The following is a 20,020-nucleotide window of genomic DNA, read 5'->3' as shown; positions in this document are numbered from 1 at the left end:
CCATGAGGGTGGGGTGCCATCCTACAGGCTGCAGTATATGCCCCAAATCAACAGCCATTCTATGGGGCTATGACTCCTCAGGGTAAATTGCACGGGTTCCAGAACCAAGAGATGGAATAAGTGGCCAAGTTTACCCACCATGTGGGAAAATTTGTGCTTCCTGTCACCACAGATCTGGGCTCTGCACATTTATATTTTCTGAAGATATAAAAAATTTTTATTGTAGTAAAAATGTAAAATTTACCATCTGAACCATTCAAGTCTACAGTTCAGTGGGATTAAGTACATTCACATTTTTGCACAACCATCACCACCATCCATTTCCAGAACTTTTTCATCTTCCCAAACTGAAACTCTGTACTTATTAAACAATAACTCCCCACTGCCCCCTCTCCTAGTCCCTGGCAAACACCATTGTACTCCTAGACTACTTTTGGACTCAGTTTCTTCTTTCACTTAATAAAAGAAAAGGAGCACTGCTGGCTAATGGGATCATTCTCTATGTGCAGGCCTTCTTGCATATATGTGATTGAGTTTATTGTAGAGAAAGGTACTAGAAAATGGAGTTGTAGAAAGAAAACAGGTGGAGACATAAACTGGACAAGGTTTTCATGCTGGGAGTCCTATCCAAAGGCTTCAGCAGTCCTGACGCAGGTCTGTCCAATTCTTTTGCATCAGGAATCTGATCTTGCGAGTCATTTCAGTGCTGTAGGACTGCCGGCAGGTTTCATAGCTTTCCTGCTGTCAACAGCGGCATGGCTTCTCATCGTACCCCTGATGGTATCCCCGATGCTTAATGTCCTCAATGAGTCCATCTACAGTGAGGATTCCTTTGAGGGTCCTGTACCCTCCACGGCCCTTCCTGTACCATCATAGTCCTGGCAATGAACTTCAGATGTTTTGCCATGACCTTGGATTTAAGTCTCCACTCTGCAGGGCCCCATGCACTCAGTATCCAGTGAACCTGATGCCTATTCTGCACATTTAGAGGTCACGGCTCCTAGAGGAGAATGTTCCACCAAGGGACATAAAACTTTAAGTTATGGTGGCTATTTTGTAACTTTGGACTCTTTACGCAAGAGACAAAAAGGCAAGTGAAGGAGACATAATCCCAATAGAAGAAACTGACCTGGATCATCAGGAAGAGGGAGGTTGCTGTTGCAAAGTGGGGTAAGGATGTCTTTGCCCAGTTTTGATGGTAAAGGTATAGAGTAGTCACCACCTGAGAAGGGCATGATGCCAGAAACTCAGCAGTGAGGGTCAGGATCACCCCCACCAAGGAAACCATCTAGATCAGCAAAAGTGCTAGTGAAACATGCAGGGAATCTGGAATGGGCAGAAAAGGAGGGCAGAAATGGATACGTTTTGGCTTGGAGACCAACTGCAGAGCCAGGGCTTGCAATTTTGTCTCATCTTTCACTTGTAAGTTTCCCCAGGGAAAGCTGACCACCAGGATTCCGGAAGAGCTGCTCCCAGATACCGCTCTCAGAGCTGTATTGCATGATGCTAGTGATCTCAGCTGTGCAAGGGGTGGACAGTAGGGGATGCTGTGGACTGTCCAGATATCTGACCCCATCCCACCTCTCCAAGACCAAAGCACTCCTGCCCTCAGCTGCTGGGGATTATGGGCAGATGATAGCCCTCAACTGAAAGAGTAAAGTTATGCCCTATTCCTGGGGACAGCCTGCACCCAGGGACTGGCTGATAATGATCAGTTGATGAGAAGATCTAAAGGTCCAGCCCCTTTGCCTCAATATGGGAAAACTGCTGGGCCATCCCAGCTTCAGGGCTCTCTGTGGGATGGTTGTAGCTGCATGGCAGTTCAGCTTCTCTCTCGGTCTAATCTCCTTGCCTTCACTCTCCTGAGGGCACTTCTCAATACATTTCTTACATGCCCTTCTCTATCTCAGAGTCTATTTCTCAGGGGAACCTGAGGCCAGGTGTCTTATTAATAGTCTCTTTCTTTCTACTCATGCATTTCTCTAGTTTACTTCCACTGTGTAATCAGAACAGCTTCTTAACAAGAGAAATCGGAGCACGTCACTCCCTGCTAAAAATCTTCCAGTAACTTTCATTTGTTCTTGGAAGAATATTTCAATTGTTATCATGGCTTAAAAGTTCCACCTCATGCAGTCCTTCGCACCGATTCAGTCTCTTCTCCTTTCTCTCCTTTGCTACTGTGCTTCATGCCAGTGGCTCTCCTTCTGGTCCAGGAATTCTGAGTTGAGTTTAGTAGGCTCCTTTTTTGGCCAGGACTTGAATTGGATAATCGAGTTCTGCCAATGGAGTGCCTGGCACAAAATGGCATCCAAAAAGCATTTATTGAGTAAATGAATGTCTAGGAGATTAGAATCTAAGGAGAAGGAGCCATTTCATTTCCAGGCCATGGGCCTTGGTCCACAATGCATCACTGAGAAATATCAGAGGGCAAAGGGAGGCAGCTGAGGCTGCACTTCTTTGACTTTTTGTCTTTATCTATGAGAGAGGGTAGAATCTGGTGAATTTGGTTTTTAGGACTTCGTAAGACTTCATGCAATTTTCTCTCATTGGAATTTCTGTTGAAAACTCCTAAAAAATTCCACAGAGAGGCAATTCCGCCCTATAATGAGACTTACCCCCATTACGACAAAATATAAATGACTGTAATTCCCTGCAAACCTCAGGAGGTTTATTTCATCTGTCTTAGTCCTTTCCTGATTGAGGTACTGGATGCTTAAACCAACCTTGCCTCTTACTTTCTCCCTGGTTATGGCCTATAAATTCTTAGTCGGCTTCACTCTGACACAGATGAATGGGCCCTGGAAGCCTGCTGATCACGTCTTTACAGAATGCTATGTGTGACATTGTGTCCTCCTAAAATCGTATGCTGAAGTCCTAACCTCTAGTGTCTCAGAGTGCAACCGTACTGAACATAGGGTTTCTATAGAAGTAATCAAGTTAAAATGAGTTCATGAGGGTGAGTCCTGATCCAATATGACTGGTGTTCATAAAAAAAAGAGGAAATAAGCCAAGAGGAGTGTCTCACACCTATAATCCCAGCACTCTGGGAGGCTGAGGCAGGCAGATCACTTGAACCCAGGAGTTCAAGACCAGCCTGGGGAACATGGTGAGACCCCATCTCTACAAAAAAAAAAAAAAAAAAAGCCCACGAAAATTAGCTGAGTATGGTGGTGCATGCCTGTAGTCTCAACTACTTGGGAGGATGAGGCAGGAGGATCACTTGAGTCTGGGATGTCGAGGCTACAGTGAGCCGTGATTGCACTATTGCACTCCAGCCTAGGTCCTGTCTCAAATTCAGAAATTTGTGTACAGAGACAAGCACACAGGGATAACATCATATGAATGTGAAAACAACCATCTACAAGCTGAGGAGAAAAGCCTGGAATCGATTCATTCCCCATAGCTCTCAGAAGGGATCAATCCTGCCAACACCTTGATCTTGGACTTCTAGCCTCCAGCACTGTGAGATAAGACATTTCTGGTATTTAAGCCGCCCCAGTCTGTGATACCTTGTTACAAAAGCCCTAGCAAATTAATGTGTGCAGTCTGTGTCTGAACTCTCTGATACATGAGAGGAACAGATTTGCCCAAGCCAGGGTGGATGGTTTCATAAGAATCCCTGTAGATCGGCAGTCCCCAACATTTTTGGCACCAGGGACCAGTGTCATGGCCAACAATTTTTCCATGGATAGGGTGTGGGGGAGGGGATGGTTTCAGGATGACTCAAACTCATTATATTTCTTGTGCCCTGTATTTCTACTATTATTACATTGTAATATATAATGAAATAGTTATACAACTCACCATAACGTGGAATCAGTGGGAGCCCTGAGCTTGTTTTCCTGCAACTAGATGGTCTCATCTGGGGGGGATGAGTGACAGGGACAGATCATCAGGCATTAGATTCCCATTAGGAGCTTGTAACCTAGATCCTTCTCATGCACAGTTCACAGTAGGGTTCATGCTTCTATGAGAACTTAATGCCACTGCTGATCTGACAGAAGATGTGGCGTGTGGGTGGGGCCCCTGCTGTAGATGACATAATGTTGCAGAGGTGGACCAAAAACTATCAAGTTTTTCCCAGGAGCCCGTGGCAGATTTTCTCTAAAGTTTCAGTGGACAGCGCTGCACCATGTGCTTGCACTCTAGCCATGGGCAGGGCTGGTAAAGGCCTCTGGTACAGCAAACCCTGGGTGTGCTCTCAGTGATGAAGCCTCTTTCCAAGATCACGGCTACTTAGAATCCTCAGGCTGGTTCTGTTAACCCTAAGAAAATGTGGGCCTTGCCTTTCTGGTGCTTGGTGAAGAGTGTCAGGAAGCAAGGCATCTTTGACTAGGCGATTCATGAATTTAGCTCCTTCTACGTGCCAGTCATCCTTCTAGATCTTAGGAGTACAGACTTGAAGGAGGCAGAAAAGCTCCCTATTTTCATAAAGCTTACCTTGTAGGGGTAGCAGATGGGCAACAAGGCAAAGACAAGTTATGGCCAGGCACAGTGGTTCATGGCTGTAATCCCAGTGCTTTTGGAGGCCATGGCTGGAGGATCACTTGAGCCCAGGAATCAGAGGCTGCAGTGAGCTATGCTTATGATTATGTCACTGCACTCTGCACTCCAGCCTGGGTGACAGAATGAGACCTCGTCTCAAAAAAAAAAAAAAAAAACAACAACAAGTCATGATAAATCCTTCAGGGAGTGACTGGGCCCAGGTAGTGTTTCATCACGACAAGGAAAAATTGGAAAGAGGCGACTGGGACTTCTTCAGATTTAAATATTATTAAGTTATTTTTGCTTGGAAAATATCCAGTAAAATAAATTCACATTTTGGCATCAGATTAAGCAACTTGGCATGAATTTGGCAAACAAAGACATAGTTGCTCAGATCTTGGTGGGTTCTGGCTTTTTCCAGCTTTGCAAACCAAGGTGAAATGTCCTGAACTTGGAAGATCTCTGGCTGGCATAGCCACATTGGACCCAGTAATGCTCCCTTATGTCATACAGCTGATTAAAATGTGCAGAGGAACTAAAGTACCCACAGAAGCTTCCTTGCTTCCAGGACTGGGACTACTCCAGGATCCTTCTGAAGGATGCCCTCTGCTCCTCACCAGGTTGTGACCTGCATTACCGCCACAGGTGTGATGCTGTTGTCTCAGACTGTAATCCACCCATTTTTAAAAGGGCTTCTCTGTATACCTATTAGCATAAGCCCCTTTCTCACTGGTTGCAAGTCTAAGCTTCTCTGCAGGTAGTATCTCCTTTAGGTGAAACTATTCCATTCCTAACAACTTTCGCACTTTCAAAAAGAGAAGAAAAGAACCCAAAACAGGCCAGGCATGGTGGCTCATGCCTGTAATCCTAGCACTTTGGGAGGCCGAGGTGGGTGGATCACTTGAGGTCAGGAGTTCAAGACCCACCTGGCCAACATGGTGAAACTTCGTCTCTATTAAAAGTACAAAAATTAGCCGGGCATGGCGGCGCATTCTTGTAATCCCAGCTACTCAGGAAGCTGAGGGGGGAGGATCTCTTGAACCCGGGAGGCAGAGGTTGCGGTGAGCCGAGATGGGAGGCAGAGGTTGCGGTGAGCCGAGATCGTGCCACTGCACTCCAGCCTGGGTGACAGAGCCAGACTTCGTCCCCCACCCTCCAAAAAACCCAAAACAAAGGACAAATATCTATCCCTCATATCCCTACGTGTTTGCAGAAAGGTTCTGCTTTGAGCTGAATCCGTATAATATTATGACAGGTGATATCCTAACATCATTCCACATTTGCCTCTTTGGCATCCGGAAAAGAATCCAGTTTTAATTCCTAAACACCCCATCATCCTAAATGCTCCGGCATTGGTCCTTAAACACCGTGTCCCCCCACCCCAAGATAGTGCATTCTTCCCCATCCACCCCCACCTCAATATTCCCACTCCTTTATCCCTCACTGGTGTTCCAGTTGGGGTTCTTGCTGGTAGGGTGTCTAGAGGTGGGGTCAAAACCATCTTAATGGACAAAGGTAAAGGCCATTTAAAAAAAGAGATGGGGGACATGTTTTCATTTCACTCCGATCCTCTGCCCTATTGAAGAGCGCTTTCTGCTTTCCCGGTGAGTATCAGAGTATTCTATCATATTTGTTTTTTTGGAGAGAAATATGTAAGCCTCAAATATCCTAGGAGAAGCCCTATGCTATTTGGGGGTACTCAGTGAAGATTTCAGGTACATACAAAGCACTTGTCTGGAAGCCTGTGGAAAAATGTAAAAAGGGGTTTCTAAGGAATATTTTCTGTTTCCTTTCTGCTCCATTTTAAGTTTTCTGCTAACTTGCCGCCGACCCCGCAACTGCTCACGACCTCTGTCAAAGTCAACCTTTCCCACCGCGTGGAGTGAGTTAGGATGCACACTCGGGAGTTGCATAAAAGTGTTTGAGAAAGGGAGATGCAAAGTTGAATAAAAGTGTTTCCCGGGAGGGGCCGAGCGGAAAGCAGCAGGTGGCCGGGGCGGGTGGAACCCAGCGCGGGCGCAGAGCGTCTCTGGCGCGGGCATTCGGTGCAACGGGTCCGCGGGAATCTTGGATGCGCGGAGGTCCCGAGACCAGGGTAACGGACTGGGCTGCGGTCGCGGCCGGGTGAGGCTGGGAGCGGAAGGCGGCGGCGGCGGCGCCCGGGGGAGGGCACGGGCCCTGTAGGCCTCCCACAAGGGCGCAGGCGTGCGCGGCCGCCGGGCGCGCAGTGTTGACCCGCGTCCTAGCAACAGGCGGGCGCCGACTGTGGGGGGCAGGGCGCTGCAGGTGAGTGCGGCTGGGGGTCTCCACGCTTACCCCCGCAGGGGTTCTGCAGCCGGCCGCGTGGACCGGGAAACAGAGGCAGCTCTCTGGCCCCGCCGCTGCCGCTCTCGCCTGCTCCCCTTTCCCTCCCGGGGGCCAAGACCCGCCCCCTTCCCTTCTCTCTCCCAGGCCCCATCTCACTCCTTCCTCCCCGCGAGACCCTGCCTCGGCCCTAGGTTGGGGACCGTCTGCTCCTCAGTCCCTGCGCCCCTCTCTGCACTACCCCGGCCCCATCACCTCCCGGATCCGCCCTCCACTTCTCCTGCCGCTTCCCTGCCTCTCCTTCCCCCAGCCCGTCTTTCTCCTCAGCCCTTTGCAGCTCTGCCTCCCGCTCCCAGCGTGGTTTTCGCCGTCCCTTCCCTCCTCGTCCCCTTACCGAATCCATTCCTGGAAACTTAGGGTCTCAGCTCTGACGCCCCCTTCTTGTAACGAGTCTGGTGGGGGCCGTCATCCCACACTAGGCTTAGCTTTGGTTTTACTTAGGGCCCTGTTCATGTCATGTCTAAAAGTTCGATTTTCTGTCGGTCTTACTGAGTAACTTCTGCATTCTCAGAAAGCAGTGTATGCGCGGACTCCCGGTGGATGTTACCAATCACATTTCATAGATCTCAGAGCTGATGGCTGCCTTTCCATAGCCCCCTAAAGAATTCGGTTGTGCTTCTGTTTAAGTGTTAACGATGTGATTCCCGAATGGGTTTCATTTCACTAATGATGCTGGAAGCTTGAGATTGACCTTTACAAAGAAAAACAATCTGTGGTATCTATTGGATAAAGAGAAAAATGAGTGTTAAGTGATTCCCAGTTTATGTAAACATCCCAGTTTATGTAAACACGTAACCAAAACTTTTTTCCTTTTAATCTTTAAACTTACTTTCTTTACTTCAAAGGTATGTGCTGTGTATTTACATGGATTCATTTTAACTATGGTTCTTAAGCCAAAAGAGCTTGGCAATGGGTAGAAACCGGGGAGCAACTGGTCTTGATTTTAAAATCTTAGTTTTGAGTTATACCGACCATTTTTGAACACCATTTATTTATTTATTTATTTTCTAATAACATTGATCTTGCCTTCTGGATTGTCATAGGCCACCCTGAGGTTTTCTTAAACTCACCAACCTTCTTGAATAAAACTTGTGCATTGCTACGGTTCACTAGACTTGGAAATACAATTTGAATAGATTCAAATGTTACATTTCTGTCAAAATTTATCTTGACGAAAATAACGATTTTGCATTTCTTAATTCTGTGTTAAGGGTCCTTCAAGAAGTTACTATATGGTATGTTGACTACCATAGCGTTACATAATCTATTTAATTTCGCATTTTTTCTTTAAAAATGTGCAAGAAGCAATCTTTATAAGATTACCAAAACAAATGTTATACTTAAGATTAAAGACAGACAGAACTTTCACCTAAGCCTTTTTGTATAAGATAAAGCTATTTGCACTTATTTCACACTATTTTACACTGATTTGCACTTATTTTACACAACAATGGGAAATTCAAGAGTCTCACACATACACATCAGAACATGTTTATGTGTTTAAATCTAAAGCATTTCTCATCGGTTAGCAATAGAAACAAAATGCTAGAATACTAAAACAAACACCCAGAACAAATTCGTGCACTAATTTCTACGCTTTATTTCATGACCACTTTGGTATATATGTCTGGATCACTTGTTCTCCACCCTATCTGATCCAGTACTTGGTTTTTATAACATGTATGTTGTAAGGCTGCTTTGCTATCCTGAAATCAATGTCATAGATTATAATCTTACATATTTAATATAGTTTTAAATATTGATAGTGTGCTAACTGTAAAATGAAAGAAAATAATTGTAAGAAAAGATTGGCATGTAAACGCTCAAGTACCACTACACTAGAATATATAGGGAAGTAGTCAGATGTCCAGCCTTACACAGAATGACTGTGAACACAGCAGCCCCAAATGCAGACTGATACAGATGTGCCATTGCAACTTAAATTTCTCAAATAACATTGCCATCAATGGTGTCATTTTCCAAAATGCTGAGCTCTTGGTAAAATTCCATGTAAAACAAAGTATGTACAACCTTCTTTTCATTTATGGTAGCTACAATTCTGGAAAATTCAGGGTGTAATAAAACTGTGACAAAATACTCTGCAATTTTTGCAAAGTGCAGAAAAATTCTAGGCTCAGGTAGTGCTTATCTGAAGTTTTTCACTTATCAGATACCTGGAGGTTACAGCAGAATTCTTCCTTCTGAGGTACTGTCCTGCACAGAAGGATATTTTACATTGTCGGTCCTCAACACTAAAGGCCGATAATGCCCCCTTTCCTATCATGTTGATAACTAGACATCTCTATGATATTTCTATACTCTTTATCAGCAGGAAGTACTGCCCTGTTGCCATCCAGTGATCTCCTGTGATTGAATTTAATAGATAGTTCAAATATTTAATACAGTACAGAATGTAAAATCTCCAAGTCTAATCTTTGTACTTTAAGCCTTTGTAATAATGATGGGAGAAAAAAGCCAATTTTATTCTATATTTAACCGTATAACCATTCTTCTAATATTCTGGAAGAAAGATTTTATCAATAAGTGCTATACAAATGAGAAAAGAAACAAGTATAGATTATCTGCCAAAAAAGCATTAAATGTTCATTATGAAGTCAGAATGTGCTTTCTAACTTGGCTCTTATTTAACGTTACAGATTTTGTTACTTTTTAAAAGATCTTCTTTTACAGACTAATTTCTATTTAGCCAATGTGAAATTTGTCTCACTTGAATTGGTTTTAAATTTTACTGCTAGACTCTTCTGATAACTAATTTAGATAAAAAGGCTGAAAGAGTCTCACTTATTCCTACATCTCTCGCATTAACTCTTAAGAAGGTTATGAATTACAGTAAAATGTCATCTGGGCAGGATATACAGGCAGGGAAAATAGTATTTGGATTGTCCAGATATTCTGGTAATAGGATCAATGTGTCCTGTATCAATTTTCAGAAAAAAAATTATATTTCACAATACTGTTCTTATTCTTTTTCTTTTTTAACTCAGAAGGCACTTGGGGAAACCAGAGCTACCAGAATCATGTTCTTCAGTCATCATTGTGATGATGCAGATATTATCACTGTAAGAAAGTCGGGATAACAGTATTCAGTTTAATAGTGTAATTCTAAACAATGTGTGTCCTGGCTGAAAGGAATGTTTGTCCCTGAAACTGCTGGCTCCCAACAGAGCTGTGAACAAAAGCCCTTAATATAAACCTCTTCCACTTCTTTTTTTTCCCACTCTTGGAGTTTTCTGTTTGGGTTTTATGCCTATCTGTTTGAATCCTCTCTCTTAGGCCCTAGGGAAATTAGAAAGAAGTTATTAATTTCAGGGCAAATACCGGAAATTTCTTAAATACTAGTCAGTTTTATCTAGTGCTGGTTTACTACTTCATTGAACTGAAGAGCAATTAGATAATGTTAAAAGAACCTTCCAAGATTAATAAGCAGAATGTGGGATGGGGAGTACTAGTTTAAAGTCTTGAGAATGAAAAATGTTCCAAGGAAAAGGTGGATGCTGTTGTCTCTTTCTCTTTCTGCTCTGATGTAGTGCGTGTGCTAAGCTCAGGTCTGAGCACTGGCGGATCCCATGGGTGTGGCTCTGAGGAAATTGGCGCAGTGGACTGCTGCCGGACATGGAACTGGAATCCTCGAAATCACCCCTCTAAATGAAGCGATATTGAAAGAAATTATTGTGTTTGTGGAGAGTTTTATCTATAAACATCCTCAAGAGGCAAAATTTGTTTTTGTGGAACCACTTGAATGGAACACAAGTTTGGCGCCCTCAGCATTTGAATCAGGTTATGTTGTCAGGTAAGCCAGTTACTTGCTTCTAGGATTTGATATCTTCGTTGTACATAGTATTATCAATTGGTTCTAGGTTTGGGGGCAAGTCACCTAACCTCTCTGAACCTCAGAAGCCCTCTAAACCAGGGAATGAAAACCAGAGACACACAGGTGAAGTCTGAGGATATTCAGCTTGGCCAACACAGTATCTTTCTAAGTTTTAAATTTTTCAAATTAAACAAAATTTTAATTTTTGTGGGTAAATTTCTTTTAACAGGGCATCCGTTATCCAGGTCACTACACTGCCAACATCCATTGCTGCTTTATGCCTGGCCTTTCCACCCATATGTGGAGATATATATACACATATACATACTTTTTAGAGATGAGGTCTCACTATGTTGCCCAGGGTGGTCTCAAATTCCTGGCCTCAAGTGATCCTCCTGCCTCAGGCTTCTACAATGCTAGGGTTACAGGCATGAGCCACCACACCAGGTCATCCATATTCTTCTGAATTTTATTTCTATAAATGTATGGGGTACTTCCGTATTACCTGCCAGATGCCAGGAGCCATTGGTTTCGTGACCTCTGATGTAGATGAAATCTCTTCTGGTATTTAAATTGATCAATTCCTGGGCTAGAAGCAGGAGGCAGCGGGGAGGGGTGATGAATGATGAATTTTGATTTTGCTCAATATAAGGGAGAGAATTCTTAAGAATTACTGGTGTCCTCAGATTACAGCCTTTCAAATCTGAGATGAAAAAAAATTTACTTCTGTCTCAAACAGTGAACTCTCAATCTATCTCATTCAAACATGGCTAAAATATATATATACATACACATACGCATAAATTATGTGAACAAATTAAATATAATTGTATAAGAATGTATTAGTTCATTAAGCATTATAATTATACAATAAGTAAGCTAACAAATACACACACACACACACACACACGCACACACATATATATATTTTTGCCAGCCTCAGTTTATTTTGCACCTTAGGCATTCTATTTTCTACCACCTTGTTCTTCTTTGTTCTGGATATGAACTTTTAAAGTCTGATCATATCAAAAACAGTTCCCTAGCTAGCCAGAGCTTCCTGTAGATGCCTTTTCCCTTTTCTCCCTTTGGGATTATTTGTGAGAATAAAGTCAGAATTTCATTTTTAGAACTGCAGCAAAACCATTCTTAAACTGTATTTCAAGAGCTCTTTAATTATTCTATTGGTCAGCCTTCTCTCTGAGTTGTTTGAAGTCATATTTATTTATTTATTTTTTTCTGGAGACAGAGTCTCGCTCTTTTGCCCAGGCTGGAGTGCAGTGGTGTAATCTTGGTTCACTGCAAGTTCCACCTCTCAGGTTCAAGCGATTCTCCTGCCTCAGCCTCCTAAGTAGCTGGGAATATAGGCGTCTGCCACCGCGCCTGGCTAATTTTTTGTATTTTAGTAGAGACGGGGTTTCCCCATGTTGCCCAGGCTGGTCTTGAACTCCTGATCTCAGGCAACCCGCCTGCCTCAGCCTCCCAAAGTGTTAGAATTACAGGTGTGAACCACCATGCCTGGCCTGAAATCTTATTTTTTTTAATGGTGCATTTTATTTCTAACTGTGCCAGTGGTAACTTTCTCCAGAAGTGCTTGTCATTTCTGTATTGTTCAGCTTTTTTCCTAACCTTTGAAATATGATCTCCTACGTAAAACAAATTAAAAACATATTAACTACTTGGCTGATCACGGTGGCTCACACCTGTAATCCCAACGTTTTGAAAGGCCGAGGTGGGCAGATCACCAGAGATCAGGAGTTCAAGACCAGCCTGGCCAACATGGTGAAATCCTATCTCTACTGAAAATACAGAAATTAGCCGGGTGTGGTGGCACGTTCTGTAATCTCAGCTACTAGGGAGGCTGAGGCAGGAGAATTGCTTGAATCTGGGAGGTGGAAGTTGCAGTGAGCTGAGATTGCACCACAGAACTCCAGCCTGGGTGACAGAGAAACTCCATCTCAAAAAAAATTAATATTTTTTTAATAAAAATGCATTTAAAGCAGATGACAGAAAAGAATATCATGATTGTTTTGCCTTTGTACAAATTTTGTGCTCCAAGCACAGACGTGATCACACCTGACCCCTAGTTAGGTGGGCTGTGACACACACCTCTCAAATCTATCACTATTTCCCCCTATTCTTGTCCAGATTCTTTTTGCCTTATTTCCATTCTTATATCTCAGCACACAGTTATTTATGTATTTATTTAAGACAGGGTCTGGCTCTGTTGCCCAGGCTGGACTGCAGTGGCATGATCATAGCTCACTGCAGCTCAAACTCCTGGGCTCAGTGGATCCTCCCACCTCAGCCCCTCAAGCAGCTAGGACTATAGGCACATACTACTATGCCTGGTCAATTTTTCTATTTTTTTGTAGAGACAGGATCTCACCATGTTGCTCTGACTGGTCTTGTACTTTTGGCCTCAAGAGATCCTTCTACCTTGGCCCCCTGAATTGCTGGTATTTCAGACCTGAGCTGCTGTGCCCAGCTCTGCATGCAGTCTTTATGCACAGTGTTCCCTCCTGAGAAGGGCATTTTGACATTTTGAAACAATTACCCCTTAATCTTTATACTTCTGTCACATTTACTATGCAACTTTTCCTTGGGCTAATTTCTCAATCCATTCTTTTTGTGTCTGACCGTTATTGATATCTTTGATGCTGGAAGGGTAGAGAGAGGTATTGCTGTTGTATTTGAAGGAAACCATGCTTGCCTGGCTCTGATGAAAACCAAGAGTTCCTTGAAGAAGGCAAAGGGTACAGCTGAGATTTTGGTCATAATGGAAAGTACCAGATGCTTTAACATCCAGGTCTTGACTATGCCCCTTGGTCTACTCCCCAAACCAAAGAAAGTTCAGTAACCCGTAGCCACTCAGTGTTTGCTATGAGAACAAGTAATGTCAACAAGAGATATTCTCAATTACCCAAAGAATTTATTATCAAAACAGTCCCCATGACCTCATTCATTGCCCTTTGGACCAAGCACACTCTTCTGGCTTCTCTGCTGTTAGTACACTATTATACGTTTATTGAAAGTGGGGAAGCTACTTTCCTTCCAGACAGGACTCAGGTCTGGGCATCCATGTGTAAGGCCAAGATTATCCTGGAGGATTTGAGCTTGGAGTCTCTGGATGTGTTTCTACCAAATAGGAATGTCCTTGGATACTTTAAAGTAAAGGCGGATGCCTCTCCTTGTGGGTAGACCTCTCAGGCCTCTTGTTCCAAAACAAGTTGTTTTATCTACGCTGAAATTCTGCCGAAGTAGATAAGCTACCCCTTTTTTGTTGGTCTCTGCAGACATTGATGGCAATATATTTATATTTGTGGCCTTAGTTCTCATTTGATGTTGCACATTCCAAATGCACTGTGGGCAACAGTCAATAAAAGTTTGATCATCCTTTTTCTGATTAGGCTAATGAGAATCTGATACTGAAACTGATACTTTAGTCACACACTGGAAAGGTTTTATGTTTCATCAACTGCCTTCTGTCCTTTTGTGCAGATCGTTATTAGTTGAATAGATGGGCATAGCCCTGTTCATGTTACGTGATGGTCTTTTCCTTAGAATGATTCCCAGTGTTTTCATCATGTTATAACATTTGTCATCATCTTTCCACGTTTAATTTTGGGGTGGGGGGCTGGGGGTCAAATAGCTCTACTTTCATTTCATGGACATCATAGGTCTCTTTGTATTATCATTTGCAATTGCTTTTGTTCTTATCAGACAGGATGAAATTAATAGTCTTCCTAAAACACCTCAGAATGAAACTTAAATTTGCTGTAAACTAAGAACAAATGACACCACTCAATGGCAATACCGTCTGTGGTACATAGAACCAAGGCACTTTGATTCTTTCTAATGTAGCTTGGGAAATTTATAAATTGGATAAGCACTCAGAATCACATGGCGAAAATGTTATTACCTGATTTTTTTTTCCTTCTCTGGTAGAACTACAGTATGATTTTGAATCAAATGTGCTATAATATTGCCATATTTTATTTTTAAATCTCACTCCACTGCATCTCAGTGATATATATGCATCGAGATAAAAATATATTCTGGTAGGAGTTGGGACAGGAAGTCAGGTCACCAGAGCAATGGCTGTCTTCCCCTCAAGAATGCACAATTCACACACAATTTATACCTTTCTGGACCTTAGCTTTGTGATCAATATCATGAAAGGCTGAATTTACATGATCTCTAAGGTTACACTCAACCTATAAAATAATATTGTTTTATGAGACAATAATTATTGCATTTTGGTAAAATTTCGAAGTCACAGTAGTAGGGTCAGTGGCCATAAGTTTTGTTACTGAGCTGTTTATTTTTTGTCCCTGAGAACTGCTAGTTTCTTAGCTATAGCCTTATTTTCTATGTTACTATTTAGACATACATTTATTAAGTAGTAAGACACTAAATGAGGCCGGGTGCAGTGGCCCATGCCAGTAATCCCAGCACTTTGGAAGGTGGAGATGGAAGGATCACTCGAACCCAGGAGTTCAAGGCCAGCATGGGCAACATAGCAAGATCCTGTCTCTAAAAAATAAATAATAAATAAATAAACAGACCAATGAATAAATAAACAGCCAGGTGTGGTGGCGTGCGGCTGTAGTCCCATCTGCTTGGGAAGCTGAGGGAGAAGAATCCCTTGAGCCCAGGAGTTCGAGGCTGCAGAGAGCTATGATTGTGCCACTGCACTCCAGCCTGGGTGACAGAGCAAGATCTTGTCTCTTAAAAAAAAAAGGACACTAAACTCGATACTGAGGATTAAAGAAAAAAGACACTTTTCTGCTTTCTTGCTTTAGAGTATAAACAGAATTTTTAGCTCCCTTCCACGATTCTGGTTTAAAAGTGTCTCCATCAGGTCACTGGAGTGTTTGATAACTCATTCTTCCTGACCTTCCCAAGGTGAGTGCAGCATTTTTCTTTCCAAGAGCTCATTCTTCAGGTGTTAGAAACTGTGAGCCTGAAAACTGAAACTTCCTCTTCAAAATCTTGTCCATAGCTGGTGTTTTTTATTTTTCAAATCTATTTTTATTTTATTTTTTGAGAGGGGGTCTCACTCTGTCACTCGGGTTGGAGTGCAGTGGTGTGATGTTGGCTCACTGCAACCTCTGCCTCCCGGGCTCAAGTGATCCTCCCACCTCAGCCTCCCAAGTAGCTGGGACCACAAGCAGGTGCCACCATGCCTGGTTAAGGTAGCTGGCATTTTATTTCTGACTTCTCTGTTAAGTTACAGGCTTCAACTGGTAGGAGCAATGAAAAATGTCACCTGTGCCCTTTGGTTTCTCACCAGGAGTTTCACTCTCTCTAGTTAAGTAGCTTGGTATCTTTGGTATTCGGTCAGCCTGTTACTTAGTCCTCTCACCATCCACTTCGTGTGGTGGCCAGCCCTTGATGTGAGTAACCTTTAGGTAACAGGCCTTTAAGAAATCTCTTAAGTCCTAAGGGCATTATTCCAGAAGCTTAATTTTAGAGAAAATATACATTTTGTGAACAATGCATGTCATTGGCAAGTCTAGAAATATTTTATTCATTAATTTATTCCCCAGGTGTTTACTAAATGTCTTCTATATGCAGTTCCTATCTGAAGTGCTGGAGATAGGGGCAGTCCCTATCTGCACCCAGCAGAATCGGACTCATAAAGTCCCTCTGTGAGCCCTCTTTTGCTGCTGTAACACATTGCCACAAACCTAATGGCTTAACACACACAAATGTATTATCTTACAGTTCTAGAGGTCAGAAGTCTAAAATGAACCTGCAGGGCTAAAATCAAGGCATCGGCAGGGTTGCATTCCTTCCGGAGGACCAAGGAGAATTTATTCTTTGCTTTTCCAGCTTCTAGAGGCCCCTATGTTCCTTGGCTCATGACTCTTGGCTCATGGCTCCTTGGCTTATGGCCCCACATCACTCTGACCACTGCTTCCATCAGCATATCCCCGTCGCTGCCTGTGTCCCTCCTGTCTTCCTCTTATAAGAACCCTGGTGATTATGTTTGGCTTCCTCCAAATACCCAGAATAGTCTCCCCATCTCAGGATCCTTGACTTAATTTCTATGCAAAGTCCCTTTTGCCATGTAAGGTGACATGTTCATAGGTTTTGGGGATTCAGATGTGAACATTATTCTGTTTCCCCTAGTTCCTATCCTCTTATTTTTATTCTAGTGAGATCATCAGTAATAAGTAATCTGGGTTGGTCAGATTTACTTTTTCTGATGAACTAGCAACATTTTACATCTATGTATCTACATTGCAATTCAAAATATGTTAGATCAGGCCAGGTGTGGTAGCTCACGCCTGTAATCCCAGTGCTTTGGGAGGTCGAGGTGTGTGGATCCCTTGAGCTCAGGAATTCAAGACCAGCCTGGCCAACATAGTGTAACCCCGTTGTCTACTAAAAATACAAAAATTAGCGAGGCATGGTGGCATGTGCCTCTAGTCCCAGCTACTTGGGGGCTGAGGTGGGAGGATTGCTTGAGCTCAGGAGGCAGAGGTTGCAGTGACCCGAGATCACGCCACTGCACTCCAATCCCGGGGACGGAGGGATACTCTGTCTCAAAAAAAAAAAAAAAAAAAGCTAGATCAGGTGTTAAGGTGTCAGGAGTTTCATCAGAGATAGCCTCCTGTAATACAAAACCTAGACAGTTTAGTTAATGTTGTAAGTGGTAGAAATCTATAGAAATATCACTTCCATGAAAACATCTTAATATTTTTAAAATGCCAACCTGAGAAAAATCATTAAAATGGTTGGAAACACAAAGCTAGGAGACTCAATAACTTTTGATCAGGAAGAATCCATTTAGAAAAACTGCCTATTACCCCAAGGCAAACCAAATAAAGAAGTTTAGAGTGGGAAAGGAATTCAGAGAGGATCTAGTTTGCCTTCAGTTTGCTTTTTTTTTTCATAGCTTTTTTGTTCATAAACACAGTGTAGCCAAGAAAACCCCTAACCACTAATTACTGTGGTGTAAAAATTTTATAAATAAAATAACATTAAAACTCCCCAAAGCATGAAGGGTTTTGCAGAACCAATGATTTTTAAAAAGATGCCAGAAATCAACACATTTTAGAAAACAAAAACAAAAACTGTGACTATTTGAGTTCAATTGTGAATTCAAGAAATTGCTAAAAAAAAAAAATTCTTCCTTGGTTATATCCTATTGGTCACTAGGCTTGCTGGTAAGTTTGAGGATTTAAGAGTTTGAGTGTGGAAGAAAGTGGGAAAACAGATGAGCTGCTAACCAGATGTATTTATATTTTCCGTATTTTATAATGAGATATAGGAATAATCTGTCTAAATGTCTTAAATTTAACTTCTACTGACCTCTAGGTAGCATGAAGCTTTCAATTTTTTATTTTTATTTTTTAGTGAAACAACAGTCAAATCAGAAGAAGTTGATACAAATGGACAGCCTTTGCTATTTCTCTCTGTACCACAAATTAAAATTAGGAGCTTTGGGCAGCTGTCACGCTTGTTACTTATTGCCAAAACTGGGAAATTGAAGGAAGCCCAAGCATGTGTTGAAGGTGATCTTAACGCTCCAGTCTGTGATTTGAACTTTTAGAAACAATCTTGCTGGGAAAGTGGGGAAAGGGTGGGAGGATCATTTGTTAGAGTCTCTTGAAAAAAATTCTACAATCTACAAGGTAAAAGTCAAATGTACAACTTCATGAAAATGTTATTAATTTTCCTTGGCTGCAATATTATGCTCCTATCAAATTTCTGCTTTAAAATGAAAGGCCTGCTACCTTGCCACTGGTAAGTTTCTAGGTTTCTGATTTTAGCATGTGGTTTGAAAGACAACCTTTTCAGCTTCTGGAAAGCACAGGGGGCTGTAGCCTGTTAGGTCAGTGTCAGGAGAGAAGACAGATGACAAGGGCCGGTCTCTGAATCCACTCTCTCTCGGCATACTGCCGAGGAATAGATTGAATGACAATCTATTTCCTTTAAAATGAATGTAGGCTCTTTCTTTAGCAGAGACAGCCTTTAATAGTCTCCCTTTCCACTTTTCTCAGCCATATTCCACTGTGGACTTCACAGCCTTCTGTGAATAGTTACAGTCATTCAACTTTGTGGCAAATATTTTTCTTCTTCTTAAAAATATGTGATGTTCACACTATCATCTAATCATCTAACATGCAAAAAATGAATGTGGTTGCCTGCTGTAATTGTGTGGTAAATGTTTCTTATGAGTAGAAATACCTAATCATAGGTGATAATGTATGTGTCCTGCTTTATTGGAATTATGTGACCAGTGGGTTTCTGGCACTAGGTATTTGAATTCTGCCTATTTCTGTGTGAGATGGGAAGATGGTCTTCTTTTTACTTTTATTTTTTAGATGCCAACCTCAGAATGGCAACCTCTTTTTATGCCTTGCCTATTACTCCTTATTAGGCGAGGGTATCAAGTCTTGAAGAGTAAAGCTGAATTCAAGAAGGTAGTTAATAGATGAAGGATTATTCACTCAATTCAACTCAATTGGTAGACATAATACGTAGATTTCTATATAGCTGAATACTTATCCATTTGCTAAATACTTATCCTTTGCCACATTTTGCCATTTCTGCAAGAATTTTGGTATAACCCTTAGTTTCAGGTCCAAGTTGCATGGTACATGGCAATTTGGTAGTCAGGTTTATGCCATTCCTCAGAATCTGCCTGCTCTTTTTGTAAATCTCTGTGTGATGACAGTCATAAGGTTGTTAAGTTGAGATGCTCAATAAATGGTCGATTCCTTTGTCTCCTTTTGGCTGCTCTCCTCTCCCCCAGTGAAGTCCTTTTCTCAGCCTTAAGGCCGTGGCATATCCCATGACCACATGGGAATGTTAATGCCTTCACTATACTTTTCTTCATTTCCTTTAAGTTAAGCTTTCTGAATTAGTCTCATAGGCCTTCCTCTCCACCCCCATCTCAATGCATACATATTTTCATCTTTCTCAAATTTCTCCATCCTAAACAAGGGTTTTCCACTTTCTCCTTCATTTTCAACCATATTGGTTTTTGACATTAACCAAATTCTGTTTTCAACATCTCTAGGTTCAACTTTCACATCTATATCAGCCTTGATAATGAATTGGTATTTGTTTTTCACTATAATTTTAATATATATAATTAAATTATGTATATATTATATATATGGCTAGATGTGCTTTCCAACTCTAAGATCATATGGCATTGCAAATATTAAGCTGTTTGAATAGTTGCAAAAGAGTGCTACTGGGTCTGTAGGCTTAGGAAAGCATGCTATTTTGGAAAGAAAGCCTTTATAAATACCCAGCACTGCTACACACACATACACACATGCACATATAGTTCTAGTGATGATTCTTCTAAGAAGATCA

The 20,020-nt window shown here is 42.1% G+C and overlaps 1 protein-coding gene across 1 annotated transcript in view; it reads left to right on the top strand.

Moving 5' to 3' along the window:
- Window positions 1–6,694: 6,694 nt before the first annotated feature.
- Window positions 6,695–20,020, top strand: part of ODAD2 (outer dynein arm docking complex subunit 2) — a 189,555-nt gene continuing 176,229 nt past the window's right edge. Inside the window, 3 exon segments of the mRNA XM_016962837.4 lie at window positions 6,695–6,771; window positions 10,398–10,660; window positions 18,047–18,204. Of these exon segments, the coding sequence (XP_016818326.3) occupies window positions 10,437–10,660; window positions 18,047–18,204 (382 nt within the window). The 5' untranslated portion in view covers window positions 6,695–6,771; window positions 10,398–10,436.

This window comes from Pan troglodytes, chromosome 8 (genome assembly GCF_028858775.2).
Source record: "Pan troglodytes isolate AG18354 chromosome 8, NHGRI_mPanTro3-v2.0_pri, whole genome shotgun sequence".
In the NCBI taxonomy this organism is placed as follows: domain Eukaryota; kingdom Metazoa; phylum Chordata; class Mammalia; order Primates; family Hominidae; genus Pan; species Pan troglodytes.
Note: the sequence above shows the minus strand (reverse complement) of the source record. Positions and strands in the feature narration are given on the sequence as shown.